Source organism: Ascaphus truei, chromosome 3, assembly GCF_040206685.1.
Source record: "Ascaphus truei isolate aAscTru1 chromosome 3, aAscTru1.hap1, whole genome shotgun sequence".
In the NCBI taxonomy this organism is placed as follows: domain Eukaryota; kingdom Metazoa; phylum Chordata; class Amphibia; order Anura; family Ascaphidae; genus Ascaphus; species Ascaphus truei.
The window spans coordinates 339,152,223-339,177,935 of record NC_134485.1 but is presented as its reverse complement, the minus strand read 5'-3'; the positions used below and the strand labels follow the sequence as shown (position 1 = coordinate 339,177,935).

General features: G+C 38.6%; 1 protein-coding gene across 5 annotated transcripts in view; it reads left to right on the top strand.

The window, feature by feature from the left end:
- Positions 1–25,713, top strand: part of SCN8A (sodium voltage-gated channel alpha subunit 8) — a 165,207-nt gene that overhangs the window by 100,887 nt on the left and 38,607 nt on the right. For 3 of the 5 annotated variants that reach the window (XM_075591645.1, XM_075591648.1, XM_075591646.1), the window contains exons 15-22: positions 2,707–2,880; positions 3,555–3,911; positions 5,149–5,619; positions 6,076–6,193; positions 10,145–10,299; positions 10,933–11,106; positions 14,919–15,041; positions 20,199–20,483. In XM_075591645.1, the coding sequence (XP_075447760.1) occupies positions 2,707–2,880; positions 3,555–3,911; positions 5,149–5,619; positions 6,076–6,193; positions 10,145–10,299; positions 10,933–11,106; positions 14,919–15,041; positions 20,199–20,483 (1,857 nt within the window). The remainder of the gene's footprint in view (positions 1–2,706; positions 2,881–3,554; positions 3,912–5,148; positions 5,620–6,075; positions 6,194–10,144; positions 10,300–10,932; positions 11,107–14,918; positions 15,042–20,198; positions 20,484–25,713) is intronic. The other 2 variants (XM_075591650.1, XM_075591649.1) reach the window with 1 other exon arrangement.

Sequence of the window (25,713 nt, the reverse complement as noted above, 5' to 3'; positions counted from 1 at the left end):
GTTCTGCTCCGGCACCTTTTGATGGAACATGGCAGACCTGCCCATGCATCCAGTTCTTCCTCCAGCTCTGAAACTCTGGTGCTGAGGTTGCTTTTAAAGGGTAGTAGACCTATGTCCTATTTAGTGGCATAATCGACTTGGATCTCTTATTTTCTATTTCATCAGCTTCTGAGATTGCACGTGGCGAGGCTGGGGGATAATGTGGAGCTTTGTGAGGCTGTGCTGGACTTCTTTGATTCTGTAAATTTAAAAAATTGGGAAGATTCTTGGTTTATTTTTTAGACGCGAATAATATATTTTCTTCTCCAAATATAAAAAGTCAAGTTCTATCTTATTAGCTGTAAATGACGATGAATTCTTTGCACGTAGACAGAGCTCAAGACTTAAGAACCATCTTACATACGTCTCTCCCATTAATGCAGTTTTTTATTTTTTAAACTAAACTTGACTGTTGTTGGGAGTTTCACCTATATTCAAAGTTATACAACTTTGTTTGACCTTCATATAGGCGCCACTCCCAGAGAAAGTGTGCACTTTTTGTGAGGGCAAACCCAAGTTTGAGTGGTCCTTCCCATTTTAACTTCAGGTGTGGATAACTCTCTTCAAACTACCCAAAACCGGAGAAACCTCCCTGATGTTGGCTCCACTCCCCTGTCATAAATAGACAATCCATATGAGAACCAAACAGATTCCAAGGAATTCTGGGATTTCACAGATGGGAACTCCCTGACCTCTGTTAAAATGGATGGAGTCCCCATTTTAGTTTCAAAAGGAGGCATCCCTTTCTAACATCTCAATACTTTGAGGGATGATCTTAGAGGTGTTCCCTCTCGTAACCTATTTGTTCATTTGCAGTAACACAGCGTGAACTTTAGGTTAGTAAGTACTACTGTATGTTAGGCACCACTCAAAGGGTTAAACTCGTTATGCTTGTGTCAGCACTAAAAAGTGAGCAAAATGTATTCTAACATGTTAAGTTGCAACATTGCCAGTCTTTAACATCAACAATGAGACGGTGAAGTATGTACTTATTTGCATGAATACATTTCTCTAAAGTCGCCACTAATCACTTCTCCTGGGGAGCATTACAAATATGTCTTAACTCATTTCTTCCTGAACTGACTTTGAGACGGGTTTGGGTTTTTCCCAGATCAAACAAAAACATTCTGATTTATAGAAGTAAGTTTTATTAATATACTTCAGTTTTTCTGATGCTTGTAAACATCACAGATTCAAGGTAACCACTGAATGATGATGAATTATCCCAGCTAACTAATATTTAATGTTGTCATCACATTATTCTGCAACCAGGAAATACTTGAAAACTAGGTATTTTTCCTGGTAAAATATTTAATAATTGGGTAAATTCATTTAGGTTACAGTATGTCCGTCATTGGAGTGTAGATTTTAACTTGTGTGGTTCTCTCTGGCCTCATGTTACCTTTTATTAACCTTTTTTTTTTTTTTCTTAAAGGCTTTGCATGAAAATTGCTGTAACCAAGTGTCCAAACAATGGCGCTTGTGGTAATTCACTAGTCTACCTCCTCAATTATAAAGTCCAGAGCAATGTTGGAGTGTTGTAACAAATGTACAGTAATTAGGGAATGTAATCACTTTTTATATTAGCTCTGCACGGTTTATAAATGAAAATCTATTATTTTTAGGTGCATAAGAAAAGGTGCTCTAGAGTCTAGAATACTTCTCAGCAGTCAAAGGTCTAGAGATCAATCTCCATTTTGATCACTTATCCTCCTTGTGATCATACTCGTGTCAAGTTTTTTTTTTTCTAGCTTCAATTCACCTGAATTCTCCCAGTTCAAACAATTAAATATTGTGAAGAATAAATTGCGTAATCACTTGCCACATAATAAAATTGGAAGACAAAATGGTTCCATCTCAAAATATTTACTGTGCCTCAATATGCTGATGGTAATATTAATAATTCAGTAAAACAGAAATAAGTTTACAAACTAATAACCGAACAATAGGGTTACTGGTTTATCAATGTCCGGATATATATATATCACTCTGTTTTTAATCCGGACATTGATAAACCAGTAACCCTATTGTTCGGTTATTAGTTTGTAAACTTATTTCTGTGTTACTGAATTATTAATATTACCATCAGCATATTGAGGCACAGTAAATATTTTGAGATGGAACCATTTTGTCTTCCAATTTTATTATGTGGCAAGTGATTACGCAATTTATTCTTCACAATATTTAATTGTTTGAACTGGGAGAATTCAGGTGAATTGAAGCTAGAAAAAAAAAAACTTGACACGAGTACCCAAATTGGTTATGGTTAACCATTATCCCTTAAACTATCCCAAAAAAACAGTTCCAAAAATATACTCAAAATATAATAAAAAATGAGATGATGCATACAGCTACACAGTGTATATATATATATATATATATATATATATATATATATATATATATATATATACTGTGTAGCTGTATGCATCATCTCATTTTTTATTATATTTTGAGTATATTTTTGGAACTGTTTTTTTGGGATAGTTTAAGGGATAATGGTTAACCATAACCAATTTGGGTATTTGTATTCTCTCTCATCGCATATAAAAATGATTACTTTTTTTGTTGTAATATTTTTGTCAATATTTCAATTTGATTACATTTTTATGAAGTAATACAAGACAATAAGGAAAGTAAGTAATACTTTGTTACATTTCTTTTCAGGTTTTCACTGGCATTTTTACAGCAGAAATGTTCTTAAAGCTGGTAGCAATGGATCCATATTATTATTTTCAGGAAGGCTGGAATATATTTGATGGCTTTATTGTTTCCCTCAGTTTAATGGAGTTGGGTCTGCAGGACGTTGAAGGGCTTTCTGTACTGCGTTCCTTCCGACTGGTATGCCACACGTGTTCATTTACTGTTAACGCTATTCATACACACACAACCTATTGTCAGATGTTGGAATTAATGTGTGCCCAATCTCATTATTTCTAGCAACATACTAGGTTTTTAAAAAATGGTTCAAATTATGTATCGTATATCTGAGGGGATTTTGAGATTTTTTTTTTTGCCTAAACCATTGTTCCAAATATCAATTGTTCAAAATATTTTTCAGTTGTTAGACAAGTAAACCACATATTTTATACCCCTCACTGTTCTGATACCATATCCTTTCTCTGAATTTCTTTGCCCTTTTCCCACCAAGCCTGCATTTAGGCTTAATCTACATCTAATGTTCTCATTTTGCAACATACCGGGTGCATCATAAGGGCAGCGATAGATGGGGGGGATAATAGCTTGTTATAGTTAAAATTAAAAATATGTCATGACTGTTATATTTAGGCTTCTTGACATTTTCTTGTTTGATGAAACAGTATTGGAAAGAAAACACCATGTTACATTGTACAATCCATAACATATAAGCGGTCATAATACATTTTGAATTTCTACAATGTCTACAAGTTATGCACACGGGCAGAATGTAGGGGAGTTGACAAAGCAATTTTTTTGTAAGCCTTCCCTCCAGAAAAAAAACTAAAATGTATTTTGTTTGTTTTATATACCCACAGCTGAGAGTCTTCAAACTCGCCAAATCATGGCCTACATTGAACATGCTGATAAAGATCATTGGGAATTCTGTTGGTGCCTTGGGTAACCTAACCTTGGTGCTGGCCATTATTGTGTTTATTTTTGCTGTGGTGGGCATGCAGTTATTTGGCAAAAGCTACAAGGACTGTGTCTGCAAAATAAATCCAGAATGTGTCTTACCCCGGTGGCATATGAATGATTTCTTCCATTCCTTCCTCATCGTTTTCCGGGTGTTATGTGGAGAGTGGATTGAAACCATGTGGGACTGCATGGAGGTCGCAGGACAGGCAATGTGCCTGTGTGTCTTCATGATGGTTATGGTCATTGGTAATTTAGTGGTCAGTATATATTTGTATAGTTTCTTTTGATTTACTGTGTATATAAACAAAAATGAACCATATTATTTCAGGCTTGTGAAGTGTCTTCTACATGGAATATGTATAACTCATTGGGTGGCATTCCCATTGAATGTCAGTAGGTGTATCTTTAAATACTTCAATTGAGTTTTAATGGCACATCTAGTCCAACATTTCAGATAGTAATAACTCAGAATTAATAATGTTTTCTTCTGTATTCCAGAAATAGTCAAACGTTTTAAAAATCTTTTTCTTTATTGACCTTGGCTTAGGCACTTTTGAGTGCTTTACAAATGTATAAATCATGACCAAGTACTGTATAATTTAGGGGAATAGAGGTAAAGAAAACAAAGCATATAAAACACGTATCTGCTAATGCCTGATAAAACACTGATACAAGTAACTATGATGCTACTAAATTAGGGAATTAAGAATTAAAAGATGAGTTAATAGATTTAAGATAAGTAATGAGACTGAATTTGAAACGTAGCTTTAATCTCAATGGGGACTTTTGAGCAAAATGGTATAGATAGTGTTGCAAGGCTAAAAGAATCACACATTTAAGTTGCTAGGTTTTCCTGTAGCGCTAAATAAAAGCATAAATATATACTAATTTGGAACAAAATATATATCTTTTTATATTTGCTTTGTTAAAATTGCTGCATTTCTTACGATAAGCTAAGCCACCAAAGATTGTTAGAAGCCAGGAAAGGAGAAGTTTAATATAAATGTAGGTTAACCAGATTGCTCTTGATGGCAAAGCTCACAGTCCCTATAAAACCAATGCCCTTGACTCTAGAATTTTAAAACATGGGCATAAGAGAGACATCTCCCCCTATTAACCAGAAGACAAAGTATTACTGTGGCTTTAAGGTAAAAAGACCCATAGCCAAGAGCACTCAATGGACAGCACATATATTAAAAAAAAAGACTTTTCCAATAACTAATAGTATTGGTTTGGGACAGTCTGATATGTTCCATAGTTGCCCAACTTCATTGTTTTCATGGAATATAAGATTATGCCATAATAATGATTCAGTTTAATTCACTTCTGTGATTCCTATGTTTGAGATGATGCCAACCATCACATCAGGATTCTACTTTGATTTGGCCAGTGTAGAAAACTTTGTCTAAACAAAATGCACTGTTTTTACCCAGACATTTTTGCTTACTACTTTAAATACTACTGCGTACTCATCAACTCCCTCACTTGTGCCAGGTGCTGAATCTGTTCCTTGCTTTGCTACTGAGCTCCTTCAGTGCAGACAATCTGGCGGCATCTGATGATGATGGTGAAATGAACAACCTTCAGATAGCCGTCATTCGGATGAAGAAAGGAATAGCCTGGACTAAGATCAAAGTGCATGAGTTTGTGCAAAAGCACTTTAAAAAGAAAGAGCCAGATGAGGTGAAGCCGTTGGATGAAATGTATGACAAGAAAATGCGCTGTTTAGCAAACCACAGAGGTGCAGACATCAACCGAGACATGGATTACCAGAAAAATGGCAACGGCACTACCAGTGGTATTGGGAGTAGCGTGGAAAAATACATGATAGATGAGGACCACATGTCTTTCATAAATAACCCAAATCTAACTGTAAAAGTGCCCATTGCATTGGGAGAGTCTGATTTTGAAAATCTCAACACAGAGGATTTCAGCAGTGCATCTGATGGAGAAGGCAGCAAAGATGTGAGATTTTATACTAAAAAGCTCTCTGATTTTCCATGTACTTTTATCCATGCATTTTGTTTAGGTTTTTTTTTGTTTCAAAATCTTATTTAGGACTTTCTTTACTCACACAACCCATGCACACACATATACTCGCACACACAAATATATATACAAATATATATACACACATATACATACCTGTAGCTCCCGGCTCTTTAACAGGGAAAAGCATGCGGCACGTGCACGCACGTTCGCACATGCACGCACGCAATTCGTATTAAATGCACTCTTGCATACAGTTGTTTGCAATAATGTCTCTATTCAAATCGCTTAACGTATCCTTCAGATAGAAGACTTGAAAGCATATTTAGTACCTGATTATTAGTCATCTTTAGTCAAATAGATACCATATATATGTCTTGTTGATAATATTTACCATGTGATCTAGATTAATCTACTGTTAATCTGCTGCAGAAACTGGACTACACGAGCTCTTCAGAAGGTAGTACAATCGACATAAAGCCAGAAGCAGAAGAAGTGCCTGTGGAGCAGCCAGAAGAGTATTTCGATCCAGATGCCTGCTTTACTGAGGGTGAGCACTTGTTTAGAACATAGAATGTTGTTCCTATAGACCAGGACTTGTTCCTAATCTAAGCAGTAACATTGATTTTTATTTTTTTTAATTATTATTTAATGTTACATTTGGTTTTGTTTCAGGCTTTCCTGCATACTGCAAATGTCCTGTTAATGCTTTTAAAGTTGTTTTGGATACCTCACCACCAAGTATACTCATATAGTAACTATACTAAAAACATTCCTTTCTTGAGGGTAGGATATGTCAGGCAGCATATACTGTAAGGACAAGCCCTTCTCCTGACATCATTCAATATTTGTCCTGTCTGGCTACAGGAGGAGGAAAGTGCCTCCTTTTAATTTTTATTTTTTTCTGTACATGCATTTTGCCATTTTTGAGCATGTATCGTGTGCAGTAAAGGATAGTGCCTTTAGGGCATTATTATCTGGGGCCCTATTTTATTTAATCATGGCAAGCAAGGCAAGTCTGAATACTGAAAAGCAGGCCCAGGTCCGTTTTCAATAGCTGCCTTCTAGAAAAACTAGAATCAGTCAAAACAGTGAAAGATCGTCATGATACATTTGCAGGGTGGATGCTCTCATAGCTTCTATTGACACAGCACTGATTTGTTTTTTTTTACAAATTTGACTACATTTTTAGATGTTAACATTTTTGGATAAAATTCAGCCATTCCCAAATCGTTTAGGTAATTACATTTTAAAAACAAGGTCACGTGACCGTGCACATTATGGTCATGTGACGCTGTATATTCTTTTTGCAACCTGTGCTGTTTTTTTTCATGGAAAATTTGCACATTTCACAGCGAACTTGAACTTGTGCACACTTGTTTGCTCTTCTCTAATCACAACAAAGAACAGGGAAAGTACAGAATTATGGACTTCTGCATTCTCTTGGATTTATTGTTATTGATTACTGTAAGTCAGATCACCGCCGTGATCTGGCTACCGTACTTGTAGTATAGGGCAAATATTCCTTTTGAAAATGTAAAATTTAGGAATTTTATTATATGATGTGAGATATCCATTTGTATTGGGATTTGTATTTTTATAATTATTTCAAATATATATATATATCTATCTCTCTCTCTCTCTCTCTCTCTCTCTCTCTCTCTCTCTCTCTCTCTCTCTCTCTCTCTCTCTCTCTCTCTCTCTCTCTCTCTCTCTCTCTCTCTCTCTCTCTCTCTCTCTCTCTCTCTCTCTATATATATATATATATATATATATATATATATATATATACTACTATTAAGGTTATGGTGGGTAAAAAAAAGTGACAAAAACCCTCCACAGTAAAGCATAAAGCAACTGTAAATATTACTGTATGTTCATTTGCAGACTTGTCTAAGACATGCAAATGAACATACAGTAATATTTACAGTTGATATATATATATATATACATATACACATATATATATATATACATATATACACATATATATACATATATATACATATATATACATATACATACATATACACAGGGACTACCGCATGCACGCCAGAAGTATAATTGTACCCCAAAACTGACAAGTGATACTGGATAAATCAAGAAGGTCAGCAGTCTTCCAGGGATGGGAAATGTATGAAACAGAAAAGAATCCCAAAGGGAGCACACGGGTATAACCAGAAATGTAACACATTTATTCAATTATAAAAACTAAGGGATAATATAAAAAGAGGTGGGGGGATCCTTCATACTATCACAGTGGACAACAGCACAAGTACAAATAAATTGCTAGTTCACCTGGGATGACATTAAACTCAATTAAGAGAATAAGTAATGAACAAAATGGTGGAGGTATAAACATCAGACAGTTAATTGAAATTGTTGTATCTCCAGCTGTGGCAAAAATGCATGTGTACTGGGTATGACACACAGGTGAGTGGGGCCACTACACACTGGGTGACAGGTGAAAACATACAAAGCAGATGGATATGATGGTGTTGTGGCATGCTCATAAGGTATGGTAAGAGAATCAGTCCTGATGCAAAGTTCACATGGAAAGCGGCACACAATCAGTATAAAAAAACAGTCCATGAATAAGCAATTATTAGTCCAAAACACAGCAATGAGTAATTCCATATACAGTACATCACCCAGATGAAGGTAAGTAAGGATAGTGCATGAAGTCCAAATCACTGGAAAAAAGGGGTGTGTCCCCCACCACGCTCCCACTCCTACGCGTTTCGACGGGAAGGTCTTCTACTGGGAGTTGGGGGGGGGGGGGTAGAAGACCTTCTTGTCGAAACGCGTGGGAGCGTGGTGGAGGGACACCCCTTTTTTCCAGTATATGTGTATATACACACACAAAGGAAAAATCTGCACAGTTTTGTTTTTAAATATATATATATATATATTTTTCCCTTTTTTGAACTGCGATCTCTGCTATTCTGCTCCACCACGGGACACATCTACAACTTTAAAAAGCCCTTATGATGTTCCCTGAACGTTATTTTTAATAATTTTTTTTGCTTATGTCTAAGGCTGATTACTGCCACATCTTTCTGTGGCAGCAAATATAGTAGAAAATATTTCATCTTCTGTTACAGACATTGAGGGTGGTCAGACCATGTGATCGCATAGTAGCGCTCTGTTGCCATACACATTCTGGAAGTCAAAGGATTTAAGAATTGCAATATAGTCTCAGCTTATTGTTAACGTTTCATATTATTGAACGTAACTGATTCAGAATGTGTAAAAATGGTCACATGACCTTGCACATTTTGGTTGTGATCCTGTATGTTTTTTTGCGAACTTTGCAGTTTTTCCTTGGGAAAATTCAAAACTTTGCCAGAAACTTTTTCTCACATCTATAATCGCTTCAATGAAAAGTGTGCTCTAACATAAAATAAGTAAATAAACATGTTGCCTACTATAATGTAAGCAAAGAAGACCCAATGCACATCCAATATGACAAATTATTTGATTAATTTCTTTGAGTTTTTTTTTCTCATAACTATGGGTCATTTAGTTCAATCTTTTGGCCAAAACATGTTCAATGTCCCACAACATCAAGGTAAACCAGTTATATGATGTAAGGTCACAATGACTTGGAAAGCGACCACGAGGGCTCCGATTATGTGTTGTCATAGACGGTAAGTTAGAACTAAAGGCAGCTACACAGCTGCCCATTAGTTATATATCATCTGTGATTTTATATCTGAGAATCTCAGTGGTTTAAATGTATATGTTAAAGGTCCACATGTTTTAGCCAGGCTAATACTCCTTGAGAAAGCGCTACTACAGTGTGAAACGCGTGGGAGGAGAACCCCCCCCCCCTTTTTTGTTTTGTGTCCTTGTCCTATTTCACGTTTTTTGGGTAGTCTTAATAAATATTTTTAATTCGCCCCCAACCCAGTGAGTTATGAGTGCTTCTGGCTCCCTCGGCTGTCCGCCAATCCTGTTTGCTGTTCTTAATATCAGTTTGTATCAACTATGGGAAATCCAATGGGTATCACATGAAAGAATCCCTCTTAATATGCACTCTACCTATGTATTGGTAAGTATTGCAGAAATGTCTGCGGAGTATAATACTTAGAACATGTCACAACAACAAGGGAGTACGTCTCTCGCGATCCATGTACTCCCTTGTTGTTGTGACATGTTCTAAGTATTTTACTCCGCAGATATTTCTGCAATACTTACCAATACATAGGTAGAGTGCATATTAAGAGGGATTCTTTCATGTGATACCCAGTGGATTTCACATAGTTGATACATTATACAGTAGTTGCCTTCTCTCATGCACCACCTTCACATTTCAATCATATGTTCAGGTCATTAAATATAGGTTGAGCGGCAGGCCTAATTTGTGTAATATCAGTTTGTGTAAGCTAGCCAATGCAGTGGCTGATATGAAGAGAATGGTTAATTGGATGCAAATAATGTTTTTGATATTTACCACTTTTTGACTGTGTAAAAAGTCAGAATGTGCATTTTCTTGTAGGCTGTGTGGCACGCTTTAAGATTTGTCAAGTCAGCGTAGAAGAAGGAATGTGGAAGAATTGGTGGACCCTGCGGAAAACCTGCTTTCTTATAGTGGAGCACAACTGGTTTGAAACCTTCATCATCTTCATGATCCTTCTTAGCAGTGGGGCACTGGTAAGTTTTTATTTTATTATTATTATTATTATTATTATTATTTAAAAAAATAAGGATTTCTGGGTGTAAGTCTATGGAACACCAATAGTCACATGTAACAGAAAGGTTTCAGTTTTTTAAATCACGTACTGTAGGTAAAGTTTTATAGCAATAATAAAAGATACATTTGTATAGAAAATTGTATCCATTAAATATTGCCTTTATGTATGGGATTCCTTTTCAATGTTTCTTCCTTTTTATTTCATACCCACACAACTCCTGATGGGATAGTAGGTTTCGGTTAACTAAAGCCAGTGACTTCCAAAATATAGAAATATTTGCTTACAGCTTGAAAACATAAGAACATAATGCTATATTTTTTTGTGAGGAAAAAATGTGTCTTTTAGTGTTTATATTTTCCTTTTATTTTGCTTTATCCCTGTGAATGGGTTATATTTTTATTTGCTTCAATACATTGCCCTACTTGACAATTACTTATATTTATTGACTTTGAAGAAATAAAACCGATTGCCATAGTACAGGAGGCTTATATACTTAAAAAAGTAGTGTTATTTCTCTGAATAGCATTAAAAAACAAAACATGGAATAATTGCTATGTGAATGCATAATGATAGATTTACCTTTTTTTGCCAGGCCTTCGAAGATGTTTATATAGAACAGCGGAAAACAATTCGAACTATTCTTGAATATGCAGATAAAGTTTTTACCTACATTTTCATCTTGGAAATGCTACTGAAGTGGTTGGCTTATGGATTTGTGAAGTTCTTCACCAATGCATGGTGCTGGCTGGATTTCCTCATTGTTGATGTATGTATTACCTTCTCGTTTCAAGTTAATTGATTAAAAAAAATAAAAATCTAACTTTTTCTTTTTCCATTCAGCATTGGGGAGACACAATGTAAAATCTGCATGTGCTTGTTACTAATTTACAGTACATATTCACTGATTTATACAATAAGATACAGGTAAAGTCTTCATCAGTTATGTATCATACACATCTACCTTAAGATTTCAGTCTGTAAGTTGAGTAAAACATTTAAGCTGATGTTTTACTTTGCGGTACCAAGTCTAACAACGAACCTTTACGGCCTCACGATAAAATAGTTCAACTTCATAATAAATTATGATGTGCACACCCCAAAAAAATGTTTTAGGTAATAGAAAGAGGGTACCGAGTGCTCCCAGGAGAAGGACATACAGCCATGCGTCATTAGTACAAGGTGAAAAACACTTCATGGTCTTCAAATCATTCAATTCTTTAGGTATTTTTTACATACATATTAAGTGACCATTATTAATACATATTTATTGTCAGCAAAATTAAAGGTAACACAACCTGCTATTACTGTGATACTGTTTCTCTTTGACGAACAGAAATGTAAAACATTAACATTTAATTGCACTTCATTATTTGCGAACAAAACCTTTATCTAATCTGGTAGTTGTCTTGTGCTATTTCAAACCCACAAATGCAGTACAGCGACTTACTTATTGCTGAGCAATTTGTGATAGATCTGCCCAGCATTGGCAGGATTAATATGATCGACCTGTCTCTATTTGTATTTGTATGGCTCCAAACATATATTCAGTTCTTCATAGGATAAAGATTGCAATTACAATACAAAAACATTAGGAAAGGGAATACCTGCTCCAAAGAGTTTTGTGAAATCTTAACTGAACGTATCTTTTCTGAGCTATCCCTCCAAAAAAGTTATTATTGATAGAGTCCATCCTTTTTTTTTTTTAGGTTTAGTATCCAAATATCAAATTGAGTGAATCACATATCATGTTCTTAAGCCAATAGTGCTTAACCATTGTGAATACTTTGTCTGTAAGATAGTACAGGCAAATGGTAGCACACACAAGAATGTTTTCTAATATAATAAGGTGTTCCCAGAATAAAAAGATATCATTATTTTTAATTTATACAATTATCACTTGTAACTGAAAAGTTGCAGTTTGTCAAATACTGCAGCAATTTACAGATTTAGCCATTCTTGCTGTTTAGTGTCATGTCGAGAAAGAAAGAATGTGTTTACTGATATGCAAAGCATGTCATGCCTTTGTAAAACATATTTCTTTGTTAAAACTTACACAAAGTTATGTAAATTATATACTTCCTCTGAAACTTCTGTTCAGTAATAGTCTTTATATACAGTACTGTAATTTGCGTAGCTGCAAAGCCATACGGAATCCTTGTACAGAATCATACTACGCAGCATAAATATGTAATGCTATGTACATTCCAAATAGTATAATTAAGTAATAATCCCCGAAGAACAGGGCATTACTGGCCAGTAATGCCCTGGCTGGAAGAGTTGAAGGCCCGAGGCGAAGCCGAGGGACTTTAACCCAGCCAGGGCATTATTGGCCAGTAATGCCCTGTTCTGAGGGGATTATTACGATTATAGGCTAAATGTAGACTTTTTTCATAAATAATAGACACTTTTGTATAGTTATATAGATTTTTTTTTATTAAAAAGAAATGGTAAATACATGAAACCACCTCTATATACGCTTACACTGCAGCTATCTATATCCACACACTGCCGCCCCCTCACATACAACACAACACAGCACCTCTACACACACACACAGCAGCTCAACATACAACACAGCAGATCTACACACACAAGCACACCACACACACACACACACACACACACACACACAGGTGCTCTACACACACAACACAGCACCTCTACACACACAACACAGCACCTCTACACACACAACATAGCACCTCTACACACACAACACAGCACCTCTACACACACAACACAGCACCTCTACACACACAACACAGCACCTCTACACACACAACACAGCACCTCTACACACAACACAGCACCTCTACACACACAACACAGCACCTCTACACACACAACACAGGAGCTCTACACACACAACACAGCAGCTACACACACAACACAGCAGCTCCACACACAACACAGCAGCTCCACACACACACAAAACAGCAGCTCTACACACACACACACAACACAGCAGCTCTACACACACAAACTCTGCTGCAACACAACACACACACTGCATAAACACTGATACTGACACACACACTGCAGCCACAATACAAAATGCAGCCACTTACTAAACTTTGCAGACTTTCTCCCCCCCAATTTAACTGAATTTGCCCAGAAGATTTATCAGCTCGGAAGGGGGAGGAGTCAACCCGTGGCTGATATTTTCTGACCAATCCCCTGCCCTGTCTCAGAGCTGTTACTTCATTCGGACCAATCCCCTGTCCTGTCTCAGCTGTTCTGAAAGCTGATTGGCTGGAAATATACACATTGAAAACTACACATTGCAAGCTGCTAAAATTTCGGGCATTACTGATTTGGTTAAAATTCTGGGCATTATCCAATCAGAGAGCAGGGTTTTCCATAATGCCCTGAATTTTACTGCTTTAACCTATAATTCTGTATAACGACTACGTATGGTTTTGTAGCTACACAGTTATGCAAAAAGTTATGTACAATCCTTTTCGAAGCTGCAGGAAGATCTGGCACCATGCTGGGTACATTAAGTATAGCTATATGGATGGCTACATGTGTACATGGCTAATTGCTGTGCAAATATTTTACAGAATACAATGTTACATTTGCATGTATTAACGGAATTTTCAATTTTAGAGGACTGCACATTTTATGTATTACTTTCCCTCTAGGTCTTATTCCTCAGTGACAGTGCTAACAGTTTCAAGCTCATAAGAGTGTGAAGGTGAAATGACTCCCATTAAACAATGTATGTAGTGAGCTGATCTTCTTTTTAAACACTACTGTTTCACAAAATAAGTGAGACTAAGTTTCCATCTCAAACAGTATTTCAAAAAGCAAGTGCTATTGTGTTCTCTCATTCTAAGAGCATCTACAAAACAGCTTCTCACAAGTAAGGATGTAACTGTCAAAATTGTAAAATAAACTACTATTACTGTATGTACAGTAGTGTACATAGAGCATGGTAGCAGAAAAGCAGCTTTCAGCTCTAAAAAGACAAAATGTGTACCTTTTACAGCTGACCGTTCCTATAAATTGTGATTTCTTAATTTCTTCAAGGTTGCACATGTGAATATTTAATTGCTAACCATTTTTGTAACTACTGACAAGTGAGGACAACCATTTGGGCAAAAGCCTTCATGGAAATGTTTCTATATATTTTAGTTTAATATAAACACTAGCAGGACAAGATGTGTGAATAAAGACCAAATGTGATACAAGTTTGGAAGCACAGTATTTTTTTAACAGCCCAGATAAAAGACTGAGATGAGGCTTGTCCTGTATATGTTTATTTGTATTCTTTCTCACAGGTACCTTTAATTTGTGTGGCTTAATTTAATGGGAGCAGCTGTGACCGACAGACAGTAAAGGGCCAGGGTAAGAATTTTGTCAGTGTCGCCTTGAATAGACCCTATTAGGTGTCCATTTGGTCCTGTATTTCTCTTGTGCTTCTTCCCCCTGTTTTAATGCCTCTCTCAACCAAATTTCCTTCCAGGTCGATACTGTCAAGTGACGTAGGCAGCTGGTGTCCCAATCTGAGCCATCAGTATTAGGTTTTGATTCTAACATTCTGGAACATCTCTTTGCTTTTCTGTTTCTATGTAGGTCTCTTTAATAAGCCTTATAGCTAATGCCCTGGGCTACTCGGAACTGGGTCCCATTAAGTCCCTTAGGACCCTAAGAGCTTTGAGACCCCTAAGAGCCTTGTCACGATTTGAAGGGATGAGGGTAAGATGCTGAGAGCAGCTGATCCTTCTGCATGCCTATGGAGCAGTTTAAGCATGCTAGAACTGATCAAACTGGATTGAAAGTCAAAATTCATGATGCAGCTGCTGACTTCCTTACCCCTGCACCCTCTCCTAAAAACAAGGGAGATGCATTCAGCTGCCTCATCACATTAATACTGGCCAAAACCGGCATACCATTCGTAGTACATCGTAACATTGGCTGTTCTCATTTGGCCTGGCTTGTCTCCAGCACCCAGAGGGTTCCCCTGCTATATCTCTATGGGGAGAATCACCAGGTGCAAAGAAGAGGAATTTGAACCCTTTACAACTGATCTTCATAAGTTATGTATGTAAAATGACAAGTCGGTGCGTAACTGGGAGCACAAACCAACAATTTTAATTCACCTATCAAAGTTGGAGGCATCTGAAGTGATATTGTGTCTAATTAGCCATTAAATAAGACTTCTACATTTTGGTTTAATTCATCTTGTTGCACCTTGTTGTTCTCAGTCCAGTCCCATGAAGACTGGGTAGGCTTGTTTGACAGCAAAGCTTTTCCACTTCCTCCCACTGGTTACGATGCTTTATAGTACCCTACCCTATCACTGCAACTGTGGAAACACAATCAAAACATTGAACCTATTCATTTTAATACTTCTTAAAATATGTTCGAATGCAATTCTTATTCTGTAAGCATTGTATCCCAAGGCCTTCCTTAGGAACTACTGTATGAGACAGTTCTTAATTTCGATCCACTGCATTGATGGAAAACACTGTTTTTCCAAAACACAAGAATTTGTTTAAATAACTACTTTATTATTGATATTAGAATATAAGAAAAGGGCCACTATTTCTATATGAATTTATTTCAGGAAACAAATTACTTTTTCAGTGTATTCTGAAGGCTTATTCCTAAGATAAGTGTTTTTGCAGCTCTTTTCTGCAAACATGTCTGCTGAACAGTAATTAAACATTAGTATTTCCAAACTCAAGGACAGACTAACTGGCTCCATTAGTTGTACAGCTCAACCCCCTTATAACGCTGTGCTTGAGGTCCAAAGAATCACATCGCGTTATAAGCGGATCGCGTTAGAAATAATATATAATTCTATGCATTGTACAATAAAGTATTTAAGATACCAATAATCGTGTTGTAAAGTATTTCATAAATACAAAAATTGGGAGCCACGCTTGCATAGCGTTATAAGCGGATACGCGTTGTAACGTATCGCGTTATAAGGGGGCTGAGCTGTACATGTAAACCTAGGATAGTTATCGCATAATAACCATGAAATCACTTTAGCAACTGAAATTACCAACTCCTTTTTATGTTTCACTGGCATATACAGTATACATAACGTGTACAAGTATAAAGTGCCATAGGTATATAAAAAACTTAAAAGTATTACTTAATTTTCAAAATTGTTACATCTTATGATTTGTATGGAGGGTGTTAAATAGAAGTCAAAAACACAACAGATATATATTAATTTGCATTGATTGGTGACTACAGATTACTTATGATATACAATAATAAAGGATGTTAATTTATACTTATAATTAAATTAAAACTAACATACTGTTTTCTTGGTAGTAGTGGTATGAATTACAGGCAGTGCATTATATTTTTTATTTGCAAATGTATTAAATACAGTACAAATGGTATTGCACTTCTATATAGCAACACTTAAGCCACATAACAAATAATATTCCAGTTTTTGGATCACCGTTGTGATGGCGTTGTCAATTATTAAAACACTTGTGCTTCAGCATAATTGATTGCGCCACTCTGTGTGTATTTGTTTAAATGAGTAAAGTAAAGGGCATGTAGGGACAAAATTTGAGCTTCTGAGTTCAGTTTTAATTTTTTTATTAACAGGTTTATAAGCATAAATACATAAAAATACTTGCATATTTCAACATTTTTTTAAATGGCAAAACAACAAATTTTATATCTTTTTTTAAAATAGATCAGTGTAGTAGTAGTATAATAAGATAATACTAACTGCAATTTTTGTTTTATTATTTCAACTCCTAATGCATCCTCTTTCTCATCCCCATTTCATCCCCTCTCATGTCCTCTCCCCTCTCATCTCCTTCCCCCTCTCATCTCCTTCCCCCCTCTCATCTCCTTTCCCCCTCTCATCTCCTTCCCCCTCTCTCCTCCTTCCCCCTCTCTCCTCCTTCCCCCCTCTCTCCTCCTTCCCCCCTCTCTCCTCCTTCCCCCCTCTCTCCTCCTTCCCCCCTCTCTCCTCCTTCCCCCCTCTCTCCTCCTTCCCCCCTCTCTCCTCCTTCCCCTCTCTCCTCCTTCCCCTCTCTCCTCCTTCCCCCCTCTCTCCTCCTTCCCCCTCTCTCCTCCTTTCCCCCTCTCATCACCTTCCCCCCTCTCATCACCTTCCCCCTCTCCTATCATCTCCTCTCACCCTCACTTGCTCTCACCCCCCACCAACTCCTCATCTCACCCCACAACCTCCTCCTCTCACCCCTCTCCTCCTTGCCCGCTCTCTTCCTCTCGCCCGCTCTCTTCCTCTTCTTGCCCCCTCTCTTCCTCTTCTTGCCCCCTCTGTTCCTCTTCCTCTTCTCGCTCCCTCTGTTCCTCTTCTCGCCCCCTCTCTTCCTCTTCTCACCCCCTTAACAATGCCTACCTCGCTTCGCGGGAGTAGAACAAGGCGGTGGGAGAAGAGGACGGAGGACCACCAGAGTGGAGCCGGATGGCAGTGGAGTTAAATGGCTGGAGCGTAGCAGGGTGGCTGAGGAGGACAGCCGGGGAGGAGCGCACTGTAGCAGCGGCAGGCACTGGAAGTCAGTGAAGACTTCCGGCTCCTCTGGTGCGTGCTCCTCCCCGGCTGCCCTGCTTTGCTCCCACGTCCAACTTCTCTACCAGTCTGGCGATCCTCCATCTTCTTCCACCATCCTACTCTGCCCTGCTCGGCTCCTGCCGTCGTCCTCTCCGAGAGCCCCCTCCTTAAAAAAATATTTTCCCGCCCCCAGTTTGCACACACCTGCTCTACTTAATGCTGTGCAGAAAACATAAGGTGCCTAGATTGTTTGCTTAGTTTACTAGTAGATCCGACTGTCCAATTGCATCTCTTGAATAAAAAAAAAATATCTCATATGCAATATCGGCAGACTTTGGTTTGGAACATGACTTGTATGTTACGCTTTACTTTTCTCAACTCCATAATATTCTGCACTTGGGAAGAACTACCATTTCTTTTCAGTACTTCTAGAACTGATAGTAATGCTATGAAACATGCATGCAATATGTTAACTGCCAATGCACAATCTCACATAAAAGCCATGTTCCCTCTGCAAGGGTAGGGAAATTGCAATAAGTGTCAAGTTGCATTCAATTTGTAGTATAGCGAATAGCACCATTAGCGCTTGAAAGCTTTCATAACATTGCTATAAAACTGGGTGAGTATTAATGCATAGTCTTTGATACAGTGAATGGCCCCTTTAGTATTATACTGTGGTCTCTTTCAGAAACAGAATGAAATCCTAGGACAATTAGTTCCTATGAAAGAGGTTTAATTCATTGCTCATGATGAGTGAATAGGTGATTGTTTGAATTTAAATGCACAGTGGAACAAACTAAAGGGATTGCAGCATGGGAAATAGAAAGATATCATTCCCTGGTTTTAAGTTCTCAGGACAGTCAACAACACATTTGCTTTGAAGAATTGAGCCGATTTATACAGCACTATACAAATTATATACGATTTGACCCTTTTCTACTGAAGGGGCTGTATTTCAGTTGGGTATATTATTAAGATTTGATTTGTAATTAAGACTTGTGTCCTCTGCAAAGAAAGGTCCCTGTAAAGACCAACACATTGACAACAAATAAAATCTTAAAAATGAAAAAGAACTGCATCTCTGCCATGGTACAGTACATGTACAGTATTAAAATGGTTGTGTTGCTATGAGGGAATTGCTGTACCTTACCCTTAGATGGGCCTCCCTAAGTGACAGTTCACGTGTGCTATCTTTTTCAGGCTTTATAGACTTCAATGATGTCTCACTCTTTGAAACCAGTTTTGTTCTATGGACTTGTTATTGTCCAGAATCCTAAGACAGAACTTATTCAAGTCATTAGATCATATAAATATGGTTCTTTGTGTGCAAGACAAAAAGTGTAGGAACACTGTCCTAAGCCATGCCAACAGGGAAACACATGTCCGCACCCACAGCAAATGAATTTTTAATGTACACAAGCATGTGTGGCTAAAGGCCCAAATTCATCAAGCTGCTATATGGTGTATTGCACATTGATCTGGTGGTAACTACTATTCAAGCTAATGGTAGTTTCTGCTGGATTGCGGTGCGATACCCCTCAACCTGTGCGTGCATGTAGGACCTGTTAAAGACAGGATTGTTTTAATTTTTTTTTTAGATGAGCGGGTGATTAAAACAATCGATTTTAAGGGAAATGGGACATAATTAAGGATTCCTAACACAGTTGAAATGAAAAACCTTATATTTAAGATTGCCCTAAATGGTCAGCTGAAAATCTACCTTATCATCTTTGCTACTCAGAAGAGGGAATATGGCTTTTTTTTTTTACTTGAGCTTGCATAACATGCATGCTCAGCTATTTGCCTGAGGCATAAATGACCTGCATAGTCACTAATGTAGTCTCTCTGGACACTAACCCACTGCTAACTCTTATGAAAGGTAATTTCTTGCCATTTTGCTGAAAGTGGGGGGAATGTCAACTTAAAGGCCACTCGCTGGTACGAAATCCTCTCTCCACATTGATCTGGACACCTATCTAAATGTAATGTGCAATTGTAACCAATAAATAAATGCGTTCATTCAGTGCTGGAGAAGCCTTCCTGATGACACACTGCACTATTCTTTAGGCTCCTACAGCACTATAGTGATTATAAATATAGGGTTTGGGAAAATAAAAAAACTCACTGCTTTAGAAGCATCAGAAAAAGAAGCTAGCATAAAATATTCTTTTTATTTAAATTGAAGGAAGAGGAAATACAAACATTGATAAATTGTGAATATGATTGTATTCTATCTACAATCATTTTTCAAATAGCACATACCTGTTAGTGGCCTTTAGCTTTAATCATTCCCTTCTAAAAAGCAGGAATTTTTGGTTTAATAACTTATGATTTTACTATGTTTTCTCCTTCCAACACAGGTGGTAGTCAATGCTTTGGTTGGTGCAATCCCTTCAATTATGAATGTGTTGCTGGTCTGCCTCATCTTCTGGCTGATTTTCAGTATCATGGGTGTCAACTTGTTTGCTGGCAAATACTACTACTGCTTTAATGATACAGCTGAAGAAATGTTTTTAGTGGAAGATGTATACAATGAGACTCAGTGTTTCGAACTGATCAATCAAAACTATTCTGAAGTCAGATGGAGAAATGTGAAAATCAACTTTGACAATGTTGGAGCAGGATATCTTGCATTGCTTCAAGTAGTAAGATTTCTATTTACTTTTTGCTATCTAATTTGTGTCTTAGCAGTGTTTGATTTGAAGCACTGAATCTTCCAGCTTGAAAGAGTATTTGTTTGCAATACTCGAGAAGGAAGATATGACTTCATCAATAAATCAAATCTAATAGATGATGTGGAAGAAAAATTGTCATGATAGAAGCCACATGTTATTCTTCACATTCTGTGATTAAATGTCCGTGTATCACTAGTCTACAGTTTTTTTTAGTCAACTGCAATTGATGTACTGTATGTCAATATGTATCTTTTATACTCAATTCAGGTTTGATTCAAGTCTACAGCTTTTTCAAACATAACTATTTCTTCAAACTTTAGTGTGCTTTATAACCTACCTAAATTCTGACGCGGGCATTGTAGGAGCATATCATCACCCTCCGTTATTTTTTTAAGTAAATACAGGCCTCCACTTAAGGGGGCATCACAATACTGTACATTAGGATAAACATTCAATGTGTTAGAAAAGGCTCTGCCTCAAGGAGCTTTCAATCTATAGGCAGACTAAGTAGACATTGGCTACAGGGGATGAGGGTTGGCGTGTTTCAGAATCAATAGGCAACTGTAACATTGCCAAATGGCAGAAAACGGTGGACACACTTTGGCTGCCCTTCGGCTACTGCCAAAGGCTGTCCACCTTTGGGGCAATGCAGGTGTAGACTGAAATGGTTGTGAATGAATTCCGCTGGGCCTTGAAATTCCTTTGACCAGTCAAACACTACAGGGGGTGGGGTTGACAACACATTGCAGCAACAAATCCCAGATGATAACCCTTAGAACACTGGTTCTGCAGAGGGGAGCAGTTCTCTGGGAATCCATTCAGATGTAGATTTCCGCCTCTGGGGCTATGCATATGTAGACTGAAGGGGTTCTGAAGGAATTCAGCTGGGCTTTGAAATTCCTTTGTCCAGTCATAAACACTCTAGGGGTGGGGTTGATTAAACACATTGCAGCAAGAAATCCCAGATGTTAACACTTGGCATGCTGGTTCTGTGCAGAGGGGAGCATATAGCTTAAAAATGAACTGGCAAAGCATATTCTAAACTCAGTGCTTCCATGAGTAGGCCAATTATACTCATCAGTTACTATACTTTTTTTTTTTTTTTAAATCATTTGTGCATTCCCTGGTTAAAGTTGGAAAAAGTATTGCATTGGCTATATTTTCGCTGTCCCTGAAAAAAACCTGTATTATGTGTTTTGAGACAGTGTATCTTTAAACACTTCTTACCATCACAGTGCCTACATTTTTTTATTTTTGAATTGCCTGCCCCTGCTAGCCTTTCACTCATTGGGTCACAGACGGCCCTACAAATGATGGCCCCTCCAGCAGGTCGCTACCTCTCCTCAGGGTAGAGGAAGTGGAGATGTAGCTGGCGTGGATACATACTGCTCCTCTCTTGTGCCAATTACTGGTTTCCAATAAAAGAAGAGGAGGGGGACAGTATTCATCAGTGTGCAATAAGCAGATGGGGGGAGACGTTCCTGCCCGTAGCTGCAATGTAGAAGATCCACAGCACTCTCCAGGGCTTCAATAAAATATCAATGTAATCTATCCAATATAACAAAAAAGATAAAAGATTTTGTTGAAGCTGTGGAGAATGCTGTGGATATTTTTCTATTTTTTTATATCATCATCTTCAGCCCTTGTCGATCCACTGCTGGATGAAGGCCTCACCAATGAGCTTCCAGGTATTGTTGTTCCAAGCCTCTCCTCTCCACGTTGCTCCAACAAATTTTATGATTCCATCCTCCCATCTTACTTTTGGTTGTCGTCTTGGTCTTTTAATCTCTCTTGGAATCCAGTCGAGTAAGTGCAGCTTGTCACAGCGTAGATATGTGAAAATTACAAAAAAAAAATAAACAATAACAAGTATATTGTGAGAATTGGTGCATTTAAATAAGGTGTGTGTGGGTATGTGTGGTCCCACTGAAAGATTTTCCTTGATAATCAGGCATATCAGCGATGCATTCTCTCTCTGATGAGATCACCATTTCTGCTCTCAATGTGATGTATCCGCTTTCCAGTTGGAACGGAGTGCTCGCCACAAACTGGATGGGACTGCAGGCCCAAGGTGGGGATGTAGAAGCACAGACCTGAAGCTGCGAGTGCTGCCTCGGGAATGTGTGTCTCATCGTCGTGGGTAGCCGGGTCAGAATTGGAGAGGTGCAGGTCGTACGAGTTGTAAGCCGTGGTCAGGGAGTGGAGAGGTAAGGATTGTAGAAGTCACAAGTCGCGGTAGAATATAAGGAAATAAGCATAGTTAAAGCAGGATAGGCAAGGCAAGGAGCAGCAAGGCTGGATGCTTGTGTCAAGCACAGGTACAAGGAATTATGCTCAATCAACTTCCTGGTGGAAGGGCTGAGCCTAAATAGGAGGACCAGTGAATGAGATGCCGGATTGCTGCTGCAGGCAGAAGGGAAGCTGGAACCAATCACGTGACTGGACTTTAGCGGGGGCAGAGTCTGCGCTGGATCCTTACAGTCGTCGTCCTCCACCCCCTCAGGAGCGACCTCCAGGCACTCGAAGGAAGGTTTCGCCGGATATTTTCGTGAAATGCCTTAATGAGACGAGGAGCATGAAGATGACTCCGGGAATCCAGGAGCGCTCCTCAGGACCGAAACCCTTCCAGTGCACCAGGTACTGCAGTCCTCCTCTGGACCTCCTGGAATCGATGATGGATTGCACCTCGAATTCTTCCTGCCCATCCACTAGGAGAGGCTGAGGTGGGACCTGGGGAGTGGAGCCAGATGGATCCTGTATGATAGGTTTCAGCAGAGATAGGTGGAATACTGAGGGAATTGTCATGATGGGTGCCAGACGCTGCCGGTAGGGGGCCGGGTTGGTCCTCTCTGATGACCGGGAAAGGACCGATAAACCTTGGCGATAGTTTAGCGGAAGGTGCTTTCAATCTTATGTTCTTTGCAGAAAACCATACCAAGTCCCCTGGGTTGCAGTCTGGGCGGCACGACGGTGGCGGTCCACTTGATCCTTCTGAACGGAGGTGGCTTTCACAAGACACTCCTGGATCTTACCCCAGATCTCCTGCAATTGTTCTATCCTGTTATCGACAGAAGGAACTCCAAACGCGGAGGTGGAGGAAGTGCAGAAGGATGAAATCCGTACTTGGAGTAAAAGGGAGACTCCAGGGAAGATTCATTTTGCAGGGAGTTTTGGGCAAACTCTGCCCATGGCACCAGATCCACTCAGTCATCCTGATTGTCAGAAATGTAGCAGCGAATACAGTAGCAGAGACTGATTCATCCTCTCGGTCTGGCCGTTGGTCTGAGGATATGCCGAGGAGAAATGTAACTTTATCTCGAGCCTGACACAAAAAGCCCTCCAGAATTTGTTGACAAAATGCGTACCCCGTTCGGACACAATGACTTGAGGTGTCTCATAAAGACACAACATTTCTCGAATGAAAACCTCTGATAGGGTGGACGCATTGGGAAGAGCCTTCAGCGGGTTAAAAACACTGTTTCGTGAAGCGATCCACCACCACTGGTATCGTGGTCATGCTCCTAGATGGGGGCAGCTCCACGATGAAATCCATTGAAAAATGTGTCCATGGACGATCCGGAATAGGAAGGAGACCCACTTGCTGACTCCTACGAGTCTTTGTCCGGGCACATACTGGAAATGCCACCATGAAGGTCTTCACATCTTCGCAGATCTCAGGTCACCAGAACGTCCGCTCCAAGTGTTCTGTAGTCCTCCTTATTCCCCGGTGAGTGGCGCTCTTGGAGGGGTGACCCCATTCCAGAACCCCACAACGGAAGTGCAGAGATAAGTAGAGCTGGCCAACCGGAACGTTGACACCCCATGGGATCCAAGACTGCTCGTCAACGATGTCCTCCAAGGCATCGAAGGTGGTAGCAGCAATAATCTGGAAGGCGGAAGGATAGGTTCAGTGTGATCCTTTCTATGTCATCCGTCAGAAACAGGCGGGAGAGTGTGTCGGCTTTTATATTCTTTGAGCCGGGAATGTACGATATGATGAAATTGAAGTGCGAGAAGAGTGCCCATTTGGCTTGTCGTGACCCCAGTCGCATGCGCCCTCAATGTACATCAAATTCTTGTGATCTGTCAGAATCGTAATGGGATTCTCCGTACCTTTCAATAGATGCCTCAATTCTTGCAGTGCCATTTTAATAGCCAAAAACTCTTTATTGCTTAGCAATAGAGAGTATGTGGCCCCCTCACATACATTCATTGTATTTATACCCTACTTTCAATACAATCCTCATTGGTAATGGAATGCAACCAATCTATACTGATGTAATTATTCTGGATAATTATGATTGTCACTCACAACATAGTAACAGTCTGAAAATTCATAGGGTTATAATACATATAAAGTGTGGTGGGCTGATTGAATGACACATAATAGTTATGTACAGTAATAACAAATGAGAATAAGTTATATAATATACTAAATGTATACAGCAGAAAAGGACATATCCATTTATTTATTTATAAAACAACATATAGGCGCCTAAACTAATAAAATCCCTAAGAACATAAAATATACAATATAAAATGATGCAGAACTAAAATGAGAAAGAGAAGGACATTATTTCATGCCAAACATGCCAAACAACAATTAATCAATACTAGACATATAGTTCACGAGCTATTTGCCATACAAGCTGTATGCATGAAATAAAACAAAGACCTGCTAAAATTTGGTCAAGGGAACTACATCAAAAAAGCCCAATGTCTATATCTAAATTTAGACCTTTGGGTACTAATGTATGCAATTTGGGAATCCAAAATTTGTCTCTCTTTGCTAAATGGTTAACCCTGTTTCCCCCTTTCCAATTTGCAGACACATGTTCTATCCCTTTATACGTTAAAAATGTTGGGTCTGACTGATGATATAGGCTGAAATGTTTTGAGGCCAAATGCTCCAATATGCACACTCAAGGGTCTCGATGTGCGGCCCACATATTGGAGGCCCCACGGCACTCCAACATGTAGACAACAAATTTAGATTTACAATTGATATAACTCTCAACAGTAAATACCTCCCCAGTGACTTTTGATGAAAACTTAAAAATGTGCTTGTCTCTATGTGTGCACGCCTTGCACATAATTTATCCATAGAAACCTTTTGGTTTAAGCCATGAAGTATTTTCCTCTTTTTTTTCTTTTTAAACTCAGTGGGTGCCAATCAACTTTAAAAATGTAGGGCTTTACT